Source organism: Leucoraja erinacea, chromosome 8 (assembly GCF_028641065.1).
Source record: "Leucoraja erinacea ecotype New England chromosome 8, Leri_hhj_1, whole genome shotgun sequence".
NCBI classification, from domain to species: domain Eukaryota; kingdom Metazoa; phylum Chordata; class Chondrichthyes; order Rajiformes; family Rajidae; genus Leucoraja; species Leucoraja erinaceus.
In genome coordinates, this window is record NC_073384.1 from 74,785,726 (window position 1) to 74,803,860 (window position 18,135).

Genomic DNA, 18,135 nt, shown 5'->3' on the forward strand with positions numbered 1-18,135 from the left:
GAACAGTGCTAACTATAGATGTTTGGCAGTAGAAATGGGCTGTGCAAGGTCAGGTGGTAACAAGGCAGGAAAACTGTGGAGGGAAGAAGCTGTGTGAGGGGGAGATAATGGATAATGGATTAATAGAAAATAGAAAATAGAAAAGTGCAGCATAGGAACAGGCCTTTCAGTTTCCAACGTCTGTGCCAAACATAATGTCAGAATAAACTGACCTCATCTGCCTCAACATGATCCTTTCCTCTCCATTCCCTACATGTGCCTATCTAAAAGTCTCTTAGATGACACTCTCGTATGTCCCATCAGCCATGCCAGTGTGTTCCAGGCACTCAAGCGTGCAAAAACTAGCCCTGCATATTTCCTTTAAGCGTTGCTGCTCTCACCTTAAAGCTATGCCCAAGCAACATACTGGTAAAACTCTTCTGCATCCTTTCCATATTTTCCACATTCTTCCTGTAATGGGTGGACCAGAACTGCACGCAATGATTCAAATACAGCCTAACCTAAATCATATAGAGCTGTATCATTTCTTCCTGGCTCTTACACTCAATGCCCCAACAAATAAATGTAAGGATATTATATGTCTTCTTTACCACTTTATCTACTTGTGTAGGGACCAATGGACATGTGGCCCGAATATCCTTCTGCATATCAATGCTGTTAAGGGTCCTGCCATCAACCACATGCCTTCCCCTTATATTCGACCTCTCAAAGTACAACACCTCACACTTGTTTAGATTAAATTCCATCTGCTATTTCTCCATCCCTTTCTATGGTTCTATATCTTCCTGTACACTTCACCAGCCTTCCTCACTGTTCTTACTTGATGTTCAGTGGTGAGGGCATGGACTAGGGGGAGGTATGAAGAAGTGTTTGAGAGCTACCAGACCCAGGTAACTTCCGTCATCACTTTTTTACTTTCAAATTTTGTACATTTCCTTTTTTATTGTTTCCACATCCCATCTTTTTTTGATTTGCCCTTACCAAAGCCAAATGTTTTATTTCCTTCCTCATTAAGATCTAGTAGAAAGATATGAATCTCATCCAAAATTAAAATTCATAATAAGTGGAACATGTGCACGATTTTATCGGATGTATTTGGCAACCATTACAAAATTGCAGAATATTAAAAAATGATGTTCATTTATTTTTGTGTTATTGTTATAATTTTTTTATCGTGTTCAGTTTTGGGCAAAATGTTATGGTAAAGATTTTGTCAAGCTGGAAAAGGTGCAGAGAAGATTTACAAGGAATTTGTCAGGACCGGAGGGCATGAGCTAAACGAACAGGTTGAGCAGGCTCGGAGGATGACGGGTGATCTTATAGAGATGTACTAAATCATGAGAGGCATAGATCGGGTAGATGCACAGAATCTCTTGCCCAGATAGCGGGAAACCATGAACCAGAGGATCGGTTTAAGATGAGGGGGGGGGGATTTAATAGGAACCTGAGGGGTAACTTCTCTGTACAGAGTGGTGGGTGGATGTAACGAGCTATCGGAGGAGGTAGTTGTCAGGTTGTAAGTTTGTAATTTTGACTCTCTCTAAACAGTCAAAAAGCACGGAAACAGATCGTTCGATCCAACTTATCCATGCTGACCAAGATGCCCCATCTACACTAGTCCCACCTGCCTGCGTTTGGCCCAGATATCTTTAAAACGTCTCTATTTATATAGCTGTTGTTTTAAATGTTGTTATAGCAGTTGGCTCAATTACCTAATACAGGTATGCATCGTTTAAGAAACATTTGGACAGGTACACGGATAGAGGATAGGTTGAGGGATATGGACCAAAGGCAGGCAGATGGGATTAGTGTAGATGGGACATTTTTAGTCGGTGTGGCCAACTCGGGGCGAAGGGCTTGTTTCTACCCTGGATGACTCTATTGTGCAGTCAAAACGTTGAAGACGAAAGTTTTGAAATAAGTCTCCCAATTTACTGCAGTAATGTATTGTTTGCATGGGCGGACATGACTCGGTCGCCTGCCGCTCGCACACCAACACGTTGCCGGCAGCTTCTTGAATTCAGCAGGAGCAGCACCTTTTCAGGGGGGCGAGGATGTGTTTTGTGATTGGAGAGGCACATCACACGGGATGCCCGACCTCGCTGACAAGTGAGTGCAGGTGGAAAGCAGAAGGATGGCAGCGGCAGCGGCAGCGACTGCGACTGCGACCCAGGCAGATTATTCTCGCATCTGGATTGCTTTGAAGAGACTGGATCTGAATGGTAGGCGCGCCGCCAGAAAAGACTCCGGGCGAAATCCATATTCTATTTGCTATTGCATGCATTGGTGAAACATGTGAAACAGTGCCCTCAAATGGTTGAATTTAATATGTCCGTACATGTATGTTTATTGACTCCGGCCCTCTCCTAGAAAGAAATAAACTGAAAGGGGATGAGTCTGATCACAACTTGATCACAACGTTGGTGTCGTGTCCTGAGTTGAAAGTCATAAAGACCATTATGTTAATGTAACGCATGTTAACTCTTGACAACCATTCCTATTGGCACCGTAACTCGCCTCGAGCCTCATTATTAAAGATTTTGACTTTTGTGAGAGGTCTGGGATATATGACCTAACAATTTCGACCAAAATCCCTGCCTTTAGACCAACTTCAGACCAATAATCCCGGAGGTACTGTTTTGTTTTCATCCTGCAACATCAACAATGAAACAGGCAAGGGAGATCTAATCACCAATAGCATGCTTTATTAAGTTATTGTGTCAAGTACTTGCATAGTTTTAAATTTCAATATTGTGTGAACGCATATTTCACTGCAAATTGCATTGTACATTTGTTTTCCATTCCTTTACTGATGAATATTGACATGGGAAACTGATAACAAAGGTGCAAGGATTACTTTGTGGATTTTTTCCCCTGATATTATTTGCTGCCAAACATTAACAAGAAGATTTCTAACTTCCAGCTGCCTTGGAAGTCAAGTTGGCAGGGTAGCCAATAATATAAAGCATAATAATTAAGTTATCATTCCCCACTAGTCTTTGCCATCACTAAAGCTGTTAGCAATTTAATGCTACAAATCAACATAGAGAATTATAGAACTAGAGTAAATAGGAGCACAAGTTGGTGATTCAAGCCTGCATCGCCATTGAGTGTAATTATGACTGATCCTTCATTTCAATGCTACATTCATATACTGTCTCCATACCCTTTTATGTTATTTGTGCAGAGAAAAAAATCTATTTTCTTTTCAGGCATATTCAGCAACTTAGCCTCTACAGCCCTCTGTCGCAATTTAGTCCACACATTCACCCGTTGCACGAACAAATTTCTCCTCATCACCATCTTTAAACATTTATCTGATTAATCACTGTGAGCATTGTAACAAATCTCCCTGTTGCTTTGAATAAGATATATAAAGATATACTGGATAGCTGAGTATCTTCTGGATCAGGAGAGAAGGTCCATGGGGAAGAGCGAATGCCACCTGAACACAAGTCGTGATCTGATCAACCACGACTGGGTCGCCTGGGTGAGGGGGTCTGATGTTGAAAGACCCAAAACACCCAATGACCTCACTGATGATGTGTTCAGGAGCATCAATGGATGTATTTTATATCAATCAGGAATATATCATAATTGTTGAAAACATCAATATTGTGTGAAATGCATATTTCACTGCAAATTGCATTGTACAATTGTTTTCCATTCCTTTATATTGCCTAACAATGCTATGTACGACAGTGATCGCAACTTCTACTGAAGTGTGGATGGTCGTTGGCTCAGCCGCCCTTTGACAGGTCTTGTTTCTGGTCCTGCTGAGGGTCCACAGCCCCCTCCTCACCTGGCAAACCGTGTGGGGGAAACGGTTTAGTTGCCGACTATCCGACTGTGGAGCAGGTAGCACGGGATTACATGGTACCTGTGGCGGGGGGAACTCCCTGCGACCTGACCCGTAAATATCAGGAATATAAAGGTTTGTAAATGTGGTCATTTTTGTTCTGTTTCATTTCCCCATCTCGGAATTTGTTCCTCACTGTCCCGGAAATCAGTGAACCCGAATGGTAGTACAGTACTTACAGCTCACAACTGCGAGAAGTGTCCTCCTCACAATCTGTGTTAAATAGTTACAGGGAAAATCACATATGAGCTTGCTATGTCGTGGGCGGTATTGTAAGATAGACTTTAATATTCTCCAAACTTTATTCCATTTTGTTCATTTATATAACTTATTAAATGGCCACATTATAATGGCTTGGAGGGGCCTGGATTAAAAAAACATGAAAATGGTGCACATAACCCAAACTGAATTTAGTTAAAAGGTACACAAAATTGCTGGAGAAACTCAGCGGGTGCAGCAGTGGGCGGATTTAGTTAATATATCCTTGTTGTTATTTTCATGGCAGTTGACTGAGCTTCTCCCATCTTGGACAATTGTCTGAAGGGTCTCGACCCGAAACGTCACCCATTCCTTCTCTCCAGAGATGCTGCCTGTCCTGCTGAGTTACTCCAGCTTTTTGTGTTTATCTTTGGAGAATTTGGAGACGATCATCATATTTAAGAACAATTCCTAGTGACATGATTTGCAGCTGCTAGATAAAGTACTTCATCCATTCCATCATATTGTTTTGACATTATGAGTTCATCAAATCTACTGTGATTCTTCTTCTTGCGTATGGCATGAACAGCCTAAGGTTGTTGGTCAACTTGTTCTATTTGATCTTGTTTGTGTATGTTGGATTGATTGCATTAGTCGAAACAGGGTGGACCACGTGAAGATTGCAATTTCCCAACCCTCCTACTGTGATTAACCAAGCAAGAATCTGTATATTTTATGTCGAATTTTTGTCACCATGGTTAAGTAGAAGAGACCAGCAGCAACACTTGCATTTCCAAAGGAGTTAATATGGTTTTCAATACGAAAACCATCCACTCAGGGATTCATCCACTCGGGGATTCATCCACTTAGGAGGGAGAGATAGATTAGCCATGATTGCATGGCAAAGTAGACTTGATGGGCCGAATGGCCTAATTCTGCTCCTATCACTTATGAATTACGAATTCCAGAAATGTTGAGTGATTAAATTGTCTTTGGATAAAGTGATTTTATTTTTTGGGGTATTTCATGGAGTGATCATAAAGAAGTTCATAGGAGCATGGGAGAATAGGCAGATTGCTATCCTTCGATTTATGCTGCACCACCCAATAAGTTTATTGTGACTGATCTTTGTTTGGGTATTTTATGGAGTGATCCTCAGCATAGTTTCCTTCGAGCTTGCTGCACACTCAACATACTGATCTTTGACATCAGCATTTGACTTACAATCTATCTTTGAATGTTTGACTTAATAATTTAATATACACAAAAAATAATTCCTCTTTATTCAATCTTGAGATGAAACCCGTCTGAAGGGTTTCGGCCCGAAACGTTGCCTATTTCCTTCGCTCCATAGATGCTGCTGCACCTGCTGAGTTTCTCCAGCTTTTTTGTGTACGTTTGAGATGAGACTTGGTCCCCTAGATTCCCTATCGGGGAATATTTCCTTACAGCATCTTTACCCCAATCCCAATTTTTTTCTATGTTCTGGTGAGATCCCTTGGCATCTCGTCTCAATATTGGTGATTCATGAGAAGGAAACTTCTATCCAAGTTTTGCTGATGATTCAATCCAAATCTCATGAATTGTTGGAATAAATAAATGACTGTTCTCACATTTTGTTTTTAGATAATGAAATTACTATTGTGAAAGATGTTTGGATTTTACAAGGACTAGACACAGCTGCTGCTAAGCAGGTACAGTAGGAATGTTTGTTTTTCTTTTTCATATTAGTTTGCAATTGTCCCAATTGTGTTAACAAAAATGCTAGCTAGCATTTGGTATGGGGTATGGGCTGATAAATGGCAAATAATAGTCATGTCAAAAAAATAAAACAGATAATGCCTATATCCATTAAGACAGAGTCTAACCACCTATCTTTGACATTCAATGGCATTATCTTTGCGGAGTCCCCCATTGTCCTAGAATTCATCATTGATCAGAACCTAACATGGATTAGCCGCATAATTACTGTGGCTATGAGAGCATGACATAGTTTAAATAATCTGTGGTGAATAATTCCCTTCCCAATCGTACCCAGCAAGAAATAAATCAGGGGGGGTGATGAATTTCTTCTCATTTGCCTGAACGAATGCGGCTCCAACAGCACGTATCACCCAGGACAACACGTGTAAGAAGGAACTGCAGATGCTGGTTTAGAACTGAATCATTCAATCAACAACTGGAGAGCGGTCCTGAGCAACCTTCTACCACGTTGCAGACCATATAACATATAATGGTTTAAACCGTAGATAGACACAAAAAGCTGCAGCAACTCAGTGGGACAACCAGCGTCTCTGGAGAGAAGGAATGGGTGACATTTTGGGTCGAGACCCGTCTTTCAGATTGGTTAAGGATAAAGGAAACGAGAGTTACAGATGTGCCCCACCCAATTCGCACTAGCTTCTCAATTTCACCCGACAAGCAGCTTACACAAACAGGCTTGTTTACTTTTTTGCATATCTTTCATTCATTGTTCTTTATAGTTTATGCTCCATTTATAGTTTTCACACAGAGAGTGGTGAATCTCTGGAACTCTCTGCCACAGAGGGTAGTTGAGGCCAGTTCATTGGCTATATTTAAGAGGGTTACATGTGGCCCTTGTGGCTAAGGGGATCAGGGGGTATGGAGAGAAGGCAGGTACGGGATACTGAGTTGGATGATCAGCCATGATCATATTGAATGGCGGTGCAGGCTCGAAGGGCCGAATGGCCTGCTCCTGCACCTAATTTCTATGTTTCTATGTTTATCTCTCCACATCACCATCTATATCTATTGTTTCCCTTATCCCTAACCAGTCTGAGGAAGGGTCTTGACTCCCGAAACGTCACCCATTCCTTCTCTCCAGAGATGCTGCCTGTCCCACTGAGTTACTCCAGCTTTTTGTGACCACCCAGGACACAAAGCTCACATGTTTGGCACCCATCTCAAACCCTGAGTATTTGTTTCCTCCATTTATAGTTGATAGTGTTAAATCTGTTCTTCTTTCCAAGGCGTTAACATTGTTCTGACTCTGTAACCCATTAAATACTCCTACTGGAGCTTTACCACTGTTTGTGAATGTTTCATTTAATTTGGCAAACTGTGGCATTCTTTGTATAAATAGGATTCCAAACGTTCTTTTGGCCGTCTTCATACCATCTCAGATTTGACTAAATATGCATCAGGTCCCGCCTCCTGCACTGTTTAAATTGTACCAACTCCCTTATGCTGTCTCTTCAGAAATGACTTCATCATGAATCTCCCCAAAGAGGTAATGATCCAGTTTCAGAAGAGTAATTATGAACAGCCAACTGGTTGCCTTGGCATTTGTCATCACCACCATCTTGCTCCAACCCCCCCACCCCCCTCCCCCTTCCTCCCCCTACCCTGCCCAGCTGCAAGCTCACCATCATCTGCTCTTGCTTCAATCGGCAATCTAGCATGCATCCATCTGGGAATGTTATCTAGCACATTGTTCTACTGACCGATCACTGTGTAATGACAAACAGTGATCAGGTCCCGTGTATACCTTTCCCTTGCCTTTCTTTCTATGTCCTTCCTGCAGTGTGACCACTGGATTTGTACATAATACTGCAGGTGTGGATTGAGGAAAGTTTTATAAACTTGTACCATAATCTCCTTCCTAATGTATTCTTAGCTCCAGCCGGTGAAACCAAGTAACCCCATGCCTCCTTCACCATCTTAGCTATATGTGTTGTCTCCGGACGGCGTTGCTCTCAGGATCTCGGGTCCACACAAGCTTCTCCACCACAACAAGGTTCCCGGAGGTTTTCGGAGGTTTTTGACAGTCTCCCTACCTGCTTCCACTACCTGCAACTTCTGGCAACCACCTGCAACCTCTGGGAACTGCACGGAAACCTTGGGTGGGGCGCAAAGTCTCCAGAGGTTTCCGTTCAGGTTCCCTAAGTGGGACAGTGGCATAAAAGACTACAGTCTTCATAATCAGTAACACCACCACCAGTGTTTACGTTATTTTCAAACTTGGCGATTGTACCTCCTGCGTTCATATAACAATTCGAAAGGTGCCCAATATCATTCTCTGTAGTACACCTCTGGTCACAGACTTTCAATCTCAAAGCCACCCTTTTGCATTACACTGCCTGTTTTGAATTGAATTTGCCAACTTTGGATTCCATGGCTTTAACTTTTTGGATCAGTTTCCCATGTGGGATCTTGTCAAAGAATTTATGAAAAACTAGGTAGATTACATCAATCACGTTGCAGTCAATACATTTCCAATGGTCCTTTATTGTCACGTGTACCGAGGTACAGTGTAATTTGATTTACCATACAGTCATACCAAAATAGCAACAAGATACAAAACTACATAGAGATTAAACATAAACAGCCACCACAGCGGTGTGTGGGAATCCCTAGGGCACACAGCATGTGGAGACCCACAGCCATCAGTTCAATGTCCAGGCCACACATACACTCCTTCACCGTGATGTGACCAGAGTTGTACTGACCGCTGTCACTCTCTGCAGTCCCTGTCCACCCGAACAGTCAGAAAGCCATCCACACTCGCACCATCCTCCGGGATGTCCTCATGGCACAATGTACCCGCAAACACCGAGATCACTGCACTCACGGCACATTTTGTTACCTCTTGAAAAAATTCAGCCAAATTTATCAGACAGTTGTCACCCTCACTAAGTGATGTTCGTTGATCATCAACTAAGTTCCTGCCTTTCCAAATGTAGATTTCCTTTTGTCCCGCAAATGTTTTTTTCCAATAATCTCTCCTACATTTGATATTCCCTGAAATTATTTGCCCTATCCCTGCTGAATGAAGTTACCCCATTTGCTGACTTCCAATCATATGGCATCTCACCCGTGGCCAGCAAATGTTTTAAAAGTCTGTCAGTACCCGACCCAGCTCCTCTCTTTCTTTCCAGATATACATGCCATGAAATACATCACCCTGGGAATTTATCCACTTGCTAAGGCATCTAATACCTCCTTTTTAAGGAGGACACAGAAAGCATTCTATTGGGATGCATCAGTACAGTAGAAAGCATATTGACTGCTTGCATCACGGTCTGGTTCGGCAACTTGAATGCCCAGGAGCGAAAAAGACTGCACAATGTCTCACAGGTTCAGGAAAAGCTACATTCCTACACCTATAGGTCTACTAGTTCAAGAACCAACCTGTACAATCCTAATGTGTTCGAAGAAATTGCAGATGCTGGTTTGCACCGAGGATAGACACAAAGTGCAGGAGTAACTCAGTGGAACAGGCAGCATCTCTGGATAATTTGCCTGGATACTAACACAAAACAGGTTTTTCACTGTATCTCAGTACACATGATAATGTTAAACCAATTCCAAGAACATGTTATAGAATTTCGTCATCCCCTCCCTGAATTCTCCAACTACAACGTCATTCCCCTTAGTGAGTGTAAATTTGAGGTATTAATTTAAGATCTCACATCCTCTGGCTCCATGCACTGATTGCAATTTTGTTGCCTACCTTACAATTGAATATTTTTGGATTTTCCTTTATTTTACCTGGTGGCGCCGGGTGGCGCCCGTTACGGCCGCCTCGCCAGCAGTCTGTCTTGTCCCTTCTCTGTTTTTATTATTCTAAGTATGTCTTGAATGTTTGTTTTAATGTCTCCTGGTATATTTTATGGGGAGGGGGGGTGGGATCGGAGAAAACGTTTTCCAGCCACTTACCTCGACGGAGATGCGATTTTTCACTGTGTCTCATCACCGTCCCCCCCGTGGCCTACAACATGGAGTGGTGCAGCCTTTCCTGGAGACCGTCTCGAAGCTTCAAGCCGTGGGTGCGGCGCGGGCTTGCCATCGTGGAGCCTGGGATTTTGTGTCGCGGATCGCCAGTGTTGGAGCTCCGACCGCAGGGTCTGTGGACTTTAACACCATGAAGCAGCGGTCTCCAGTAAGAAGCAGCCGACTCGGGAGCTTCATGCCGCATAGTGTTCCAATCCGTCCCGACGCCGGAGTTTTGATCATCCCGACGAGAGGGACCGTCGGCAATGGCCCCGTTCAAAGGCCCTGACCACGGGTGAACAAAGGAGGGAAATGACTGAACTTTATTGCCTTCCATCACTGAGGAATGTTGATCCCATTGTGGTGGATGTTTATGTTAAACTTTATTTTACGTGCTGTGTGTATTTTTGCTTTTTACTTAGTATGGCGGGTCAAAGGAGTTGGAGGAATTGAGTGAAATCCAGGTTAGCCGGGAAGTGGTGTTGGGTAAATTGAATGGATTAAAGGCCGATAAATCCCCAGGGCCAGATAGGCTGCATCCCAGAGTACTTAAGGAAGTAGCTCCAGAAATAGTGGATGCATTAGTAATAATCTTTCAAAACTCTTTAGATTCTGGAGTAGTTCCTGAAGATTGGCGGGTAGCAAACGTAACCCCACTTTTTAAGAAGGGAGGGAGAGAGAAAATGGGGAATTACAGACCAGTTAGTCTAACATCGGTAGTGGGGAAACTGCTAGAGTCAGTTATTAAAGATGGGATAGCAGCACATTTGGAAAGTGGTGAAATCATTGGACAAAGTCAGCATGGATTTACGAAAGGTAAATCATGTCTGACGAATCTTATAGAATTTTTCGAGGATGTAACTAGTAGCGTGGATAGGGAGAGAACCAGTGGATGTGATGTATCTGGACTTCCAGAAGGCTTTCGACAAGGTCCCACATAAGAAATTAGTATACAAACTTAAAGCACAAGGCATTGGGGGTTCAGTATTGATGTGGATAGAGAACTGGCTGGCAAACAGGAAGCAAAGAGTAGGAGTAAACGGGTCCTTTTCACAATGGCAGGCAGTGACTAGTGGGGTACCCCAAGGCTCAGTACTGGGACCCCAGCTATTTACAATATATATTAATGATCTGGATGAGGGAATTGAAGGCAATATCTCCAAGTTTGCGGATGACACTAAGCTGGGGGGCAGTGTTAGCTGTGAGGAGGATGCTAGGAGACTGCAGGGTGACTTGGATAGGCTGGGTGAGTGGGCAAATGTTTGGCAGATGCAGTATAATGTGGATAAATGTGAGGTTATCCATTTTGGTGGCAAAAACAGGAAAGCAGACTATTATCTAAATGGTGGCCGATTGGGAAAGGGGGAGATGCAGCGAGACCTGGGTGTCATGGTACACCAGTCATTGAAGGTAGGCATGCAGGTGCAGCAGGCAGTAAAGAAAGCGAATGGTATGTTAGCTTTCATTGCAAAAGGATTTGAGTATAGGAGCAGAGAGGTTCTACTGCAGTTGTACAGGGTCTTGGTGAGACCACACCTGGAGTATTGCGTACAGTTTTGGTCTCCAAATCTGAGGAAGGACATTATTGCCATAGAGGAAGTGCAGAGACGGTTCACCAGACTGATTCCTGGGATGTCAGGACTGTCTTATGAAGAAAGACTGGATAGACCTGGTTTATACTCTCTAGAATGTAGGAGATTGAGAGGGGATCTTATAGAAACTTACAAAATTCTTAAGGGGTTGGACAGGCTAGATGCAGGAAGATTGTTCCCGATGTTGGGGAAGTCCAGGACAAGGGGTCACAGCTTAAGGATAAGGGGGAAATCCTTTAAAACCGAGATGAGAAGAACTTTTTTTCACGCAGAGAGTGGTGAATCTCTGGAACTCTCTGCCACAGAGGGTAGTTGAGGCCAGTTCATTGGCTATATTTAAGAGGGAGTTAGATGTGGCCCTTGTGGCTAAGGGGATCAGGGGTATGGGAGAGAAGGCAGGTACGGGATACTGAGTTGGATGATCAGCCATGATCATATTGAATGGCGGTGCAGGCTCGAAGGGCCGAATGGCCTACTCCTGCACCTAATTTCTATGTTTCTATGTTTCTATGGCTGTGTGGTCACTCAAATTTCACTATACCTTATTTGGTACATGTGACAATTAAATTGAATCTTGAATCTTGGTGATAATTTTTTGTCTTGCTTGTCCTTCTAATTTTTTAAGTTCACCTCCTCACTTTTGATACTTCTGAAGAGTCTCCACTGTTCCTAGTTCTTTCTACCTGTCATGTACTTACAATTTTCTTTATTCAACCTGTAAGTATCCCTTGACATCAAGGGTTCCTTAGATTCGCTGTTCTTATCTTTCACCCATATGGAAATGTTGGCTTTGAATTCTCTTTATTTAACTTACGAATGACTCAATTTGTCATTCACTTTTGAATGACTCAATTTGTTAGATGTAGACCCACTTACCAGTAGTTGCTCCCAGCCGACTTTTGCCAGGTCCTTTTGTACGATAGTGTAATCAGCAGTACATTAACTTTGGGGCAAATTCCCCATATCTCTCAGCAAACCTATGGAGCTATAGTCACTGACTCCAAAATGCTCTTCACTGACACTTCAATCATGTGCCTGCGATTATTCCCTCATATTTGGTCCAGTCCTGTCTGTTTGCTCATCGGATTATTTATACGCAGGTTCAAAAAGCTCACGTTGACTCACTTTGAAAATTCTGCTCTCTTCTAGGCCTTTCACAAGGTGATGACAGTTAATATTGGAATACCATATCACAACAGCTACTTCATACCAGTCCATTTAATGTACTGGAATAACATTTGGTAGATTGAGGAACAGGGTATTTGAAGTTCCACACCTCAAACCTGGTACAGGTTTATTGGGTAATGGTAATTGCTGTCGTTCCATATGGTTATGAGACCTGGGCTACTGACAGTAGCCATTTCAAGGCAATGGAAAAATACACCAATGCTATCTTTGTAAATTCTTCCAAATTCATCAAAAGGATAAATTTCATGTTCAAAACCAGACTCTCAAAACAAATACTCTGTTCTGAGATTGGTCATAAGAAGAGATTATAGGCTGACCAAGCAAAAGATTCAAGGTTGTGCTCAAAATCTCCTCGAAGAAATGCAGCATCCTCACTGAGTCTTGGGAATATCTGGTCTATGATCACACAAAGTGAAGGAGTGTTTAGGATGATACTGAGAACCATATGTTAGAGCAACACAAAGGCACTGTGTGTGACAAATGTACTGTACCATCTCTCAAGCAACTCATCCACATGGTCTATCGGTCATCCACTGCCCCATTTGTGGACGAGTGTGTGGCTCACACATTGTCCTTAATGGCAACCAAAGTAAGTTATCTTTGATCATCGAAGAATGTTTAAAAAACTAATTGTCAATCACGTGCATGTGTGTGGGTGATCAGCAAATGTAACATTTTTTTTCTATGGTAGCAAGAACCAATGGAAGAGTATGTTGTAGGCCAGTTAATTCGTCAGATCCATTCATTTCATTCTGAAAGGACTTCGGATGCAGATAACATTAAGGGACTTTTAAGCATGCATAGATAGTGGAAATATATGAACTTGCGTTTTAGAAATTCTATAATGTGTTAAATTATTTTTACCAATAGTTACTTTGTATGTTTTTAAACTACAGGTTATCTTTCATTCCTTTGGGCTGGACGACAGCATCCTTGTCTTGAAGGTAATAATCATCAAAGCATATTCAAATAAATGTGCTTGATTAATGATCATGTTTAAAATTAAATTTATGGATTCCATGATTGAATATGTAGAATGATGAAATGAGAATTATCGACGAGGATAAATTAAAAGCAACATTTTAATCAAATGCATTGATTTAATCAAAGTTTTAATCAATGCATATTTACCCTAGATTCAAAATAAATACATATCGTGTATTCTTAAGGGCCTGTTCCACTTGGCGATTTTTTTTGGCATCATTGACTGACGTATCCGGTCACTGAAAAAGTCACGTTGTAATGCGGCATGACGAGGCGTGACATGGCGTGATGACGTATTGATGCGTGGTGTCTCCTCAAGTGTCGCAACATTCTTTTCCGTTGCCGCTGGATTTCGAAATGTTCAAAATCTTTTGGCGATCTGATACATCAGTGGGACAGGCACTTTGTGCACTTGGTGTATTTTTAATTGATAACTTTAGTTAAAGTACCTAATTTTAATCCCCTAATAGTTTAGTTTAGTTTAGAGATACAGCGGGGAAACAGGCCCTTCGGTCCACCGGGTCCGTGCCGCCCATCGATCCCTGAGCATTAACACTATCCTACACCCACTAGGGACATTTTCTCATTTACCAAGCCAATTAATCAACAAACCTGTACGTCTTTGGAGTGTGGGAGGAAACCGAAGATCTCGGAGAAAATGCACACAAGTCACAGGGAGAATGTACAAACTCCGTACTGACAGCCCCCGTAGTCAAGATCGAACACGGGTCTCCGGTGCTGAATTCACTGTAAGGCATCAACTCTACCACTGTGCCACTGTGACCGCGTATTAATCATGGAGCAATTATTTCTTTAAGTTCCATTTTTTTTTATTTATAAGGATTGTTATAAAACTCGATTGCATGAAAACAAATGAAAACATCATGATTGCCAGCATAATAACTTGACAATATTGGGAATAGCAGTAAGTGTCCTATGTAACTAATGCATAATATCTCTCTTTTTCTCTTCAATTCCCAAGTGAAATAATGACAATATTCCCTTAGCTGTTCTAATCATGTGTGCTCGCATAATAACAGTAAATTATAGACATTCAGATTGTCTGCTTCTCAGAGCTTAACAATCAACATAACATGCTTCATTTTTATTATCCTGCCAAAGTAGACATCGTATATATGTTTTGGCATTATAATCTATTTACTGAATTGTTTACTCACTCATTCAACCTATCTCTATCCATTTTTGCTTCCTTACGTCATTTTGACAGCTTACTTTTCTCCCTATCTTTGCATCATTAACATGTTTTGTGATCATATTCTTCATGCTTTCATCAAAGCAATTTATATAATTTGTATGTTTGAGGCACAGCACTGATCCCAGTGCCACACCCCATGCTACATCTTCTATATCAGGAAAGACCCTCTTTTGTTTACTTTCTGTTTCCTGTCAGCCTGCTAGTCTTGCATCCATACCAATGTGTTATCTGCTACACCATAACCATTTCTTTCACAGTCATACAGCGTACACCTTTGGCTCAACTTGCCCGACACCAGCTAACATGTCCAGCTACATTAGTCCCCCCTGCCTGCGTTTGGCTCGTATCCCTCCAAACATGTCCTCTCCATGTGCCTGTCTAATTGTTTCTTAAACGTTGCGATAGTCCCTGTCTCAACTGCCTACTCTGGCAGCTCGTTCCATACAACCACCACCCTTTTTTATCCCTCAGATTCCTATTAAATCTTTTCCCCTTCACCTTAAACCATATAACCATATAAACATATAACAATTACAGCACGGAAACAGGCCATCTCGACCCTTCTAGTCCGTGCCAAACACGTATTCTCCCCTAGTCCCATATACCTGCGCTCAGACCATAACCCTCCATTCCTTTCCCGTCCATATAACTATCCAATTTATTTTTAAATGATAAAAATGAACCTGCCTCCACCACCTTCACTGGAAGCTCATTCCACACAGCCACCACTCTCTGAGTAAAGAAGTTCCCCCTCATGTTACCCATAAACTTCAGTCCCTTAATTCTGAAGTCATGTCTCCTTGTTTGAATCTTCCCTACTCTCAGTGGGAAAAGCTTATCAACGTCAACTATGTCTATCCCTCTCATCATTTAAAAAACCTCTATCAAGTCCCCCCTTAACCTTCTGCGCTCCAAAGAATAAAGCCCTAACTTGTTCAACCTTTCTCTGTAACTTAGTTGCTGAAACCCAGGCAACATTCTAGTAAATCTCCTCTGTACTCGCTCTATATTGTTGACATCCTTCCTATTATTAGGCGACCAAAATTGTACACCATACTCCAAAATTGGCCTCACCAATGCCTTGTACAATTTTAACATTACATCCCAACTTCTATACTCAATGCTCTGATTTATAAAGGCCAGCACACCAAAAGCTGTCTTTACCACCCTATCTACACGAGATTCCACTTTCAGGGAACTGTGCACAGTTATTCCCAGATCCCTCTGTTCACCTGCATTCTTCAATTCCCTACCATTTACCATGTACGTCCTATTTTGATTTGTCCTGCCAAGATGTGGCACCTCACACTTATCAGCATTAAACTCCATCTGCCATCTTTCAGCCCACTCTTCCAACTGGCATAAATCTCTCTGTAGAATTTGAAAATCTACTTAATTATCCACAACCCCACCTATCTTGGTATCATCTGCATACTTACTAATCCAATTTACCACACCATCATCCAGATCATTGATGTACATGACAAACAACAGTGGACCCAACACAGATCCCTGTGGCACCCCACTAGTCACTGGCCTCCAACCTGACAAACAACCATCCACCATTACTCTCTGGCATCTCCCATTCAGCCACTGTTGAATCCATCTTGCTACTCCACCATTAATACCCAACCATTGAACCTTCTTAACCAACCTTCCATGAGGAACCTTGTCAAAGGCCTTACTGAAGTCCATATATACAACATCCACTGCTTTACCCTCATCAATTTCCCGAGTAACCTCTTCAAAAAATTCAAGAAGATTAGTCAAACATGACCTTCCAGGCACAAATCCATGTTGACTGTTCCTAATCAGACCCTGTTTATCCAGATGCTTATATATATTATCTCTAAGTATCCTTTCCATTAATTTGCCCACCACTGACGTCAAACTAACAGGTCTATAATTGCTAAAACCTATTTCATCTGGTCCTCGATTCCCATAGTCTGGGCTAAAGACTCTGTGCATCTACCCGATCTATTCCTCTCATGATTCTATACACCTCTATCAATGATTTTATACACCAAGATCAAATCCCTTGTGCAAATCCCTTTGATATGGCATCTTATCAAGTGCTTTCTGCAAAGTGGAATACATTTCGCTTCAAGTCAACTCAAGTGATGTTCATTGTCATATGCACGTATGGTGAGGTACCGGCACAATGCAAATCATGTTTGCAACAGTGTCATGGGAACACAGACTCAGACAACACAAACATACAAATTATATATTAATTCTGCAAATTCTGCAGGACAATGAAAAGAAAATGTGCACTAAACAAGACATCAGTGCAAAACAAAATTAGAAAACAAGTCCATGGTTGTGCAAGAGATAGTATAGTATAGTATAGTATAGTATAGTATAGTATATCTTTATTGTCATTTTTCTGAGTACTCACATACCCAGAGGAAACAAAAAAACGTTGCTCAACCAGTGTCCATTCAGTGTGCAGTAAAAAATAAATAGGAATAAAAATACATATATCATGAACAAATGAAACACTCTACTATCTACTAAACATCAACAGGCGTTCCGATCGGCAGCGGCACAACAGTGGCTCTGCTGCAGTGTGTCCAGGTTGGTGGTTGGTGCGCGATACTTTGGCAGGGGGCAAAGTCCATTTATCAGTCTTATAGCCTGCGGGTAGAAGCTGAGGAGCATCCTGCTGGTTTTGCAGCTAATGCTCCTGTACCTCTTCCCAGATGGCAGGATGGAGAATATGTGATGCGATGGGTGGTAGGGGTCTTTGATGATGGAGATGGCTCTGTTGATACATCTCTTCCTGTATATGTCCAGCAGGAAAGGGAGTGGAGCACCAATAATCCTGCTTGCGGTCTTCACAATCCTGTCTAGTTGGTGCCGTTCGTACGCCTTGCAGCTCCCGAACCAGGAAGTGATGCCGTAGGTTAATGCGCTCTCGATTGTCCCCCTATAAAAAGTTCGTAGGTGTGTAGTGGGGATACCTGCTTTCCGTAGTCTTCGGAGAGGGTGTAGTCGCTGCTGGGCTCTCTTGACCAGTGCTGTGGTGTTGGTCGTGGACGTCAGGTCATCTGACAGGTGTAGTCCTAGGAACTTCACGCTGCTGACCCTTTCCACATCAGCTCCATCGATGTGCAGAGGTGTATGGTGTTGTTTTCCCGCCCTCCTGAAGTCAACTACCATCTCCTTAGTTTTTCCCACGTTAAGAATGAGGTTGTGGGATTTGCACCATCCTGTGAGCAGCTCCACCTCCATCCTGTACGCCGATTCATCATTGTCACTATGGAAATGGTCCATAGTTTTCTGTTGCTGAGGTAGGATTGGGGAGGTATTGGGCAGTTCAGGAATCTTCTGGTTGTAGGAAAGTAGCTTTTCCTGAACCTGGT

At 42.3% G+C, this 18,135-nt stretch overlaps 1 protein-coding gene across 2 annotated transcripts in view; it reads left to right on the forward strand.

Moving 5' to 3' along the window:
* The first annotated feature begins 1,690 nt into the window (after positions 1-1,690).
* The window catches only part of si:zfos-1056e6.1 (uncharacterized protein LOC107988029 homolog), a 68,699-nt gene continuing 52,254 nt past the window's right edge, over positions 1,691-18,135 (forward strand). The window contains exons 1-3 of one of the 2 annotated variants that reach the window (XM_055639996.1): positions 1,691-2,222; positions 5,684-5,751; positions 13,467-13,514. In XM_055639996.1, the coding sequence (XP_055495971.1) occupies positions 2,135-2,222; positions 5,684-5,751; positions 13,467-13,514 (204 nt within the window). In that variant the 5' untranslated portion in view covers positions 1,691-2,134. The remainder of the gene's footprint in view (positions 2,223-5,683; positions 5,752-13,466; positions 13,515-18,135) is intronic. The other variant, XM_055639995.1, reaches the window with a different exon arrangement.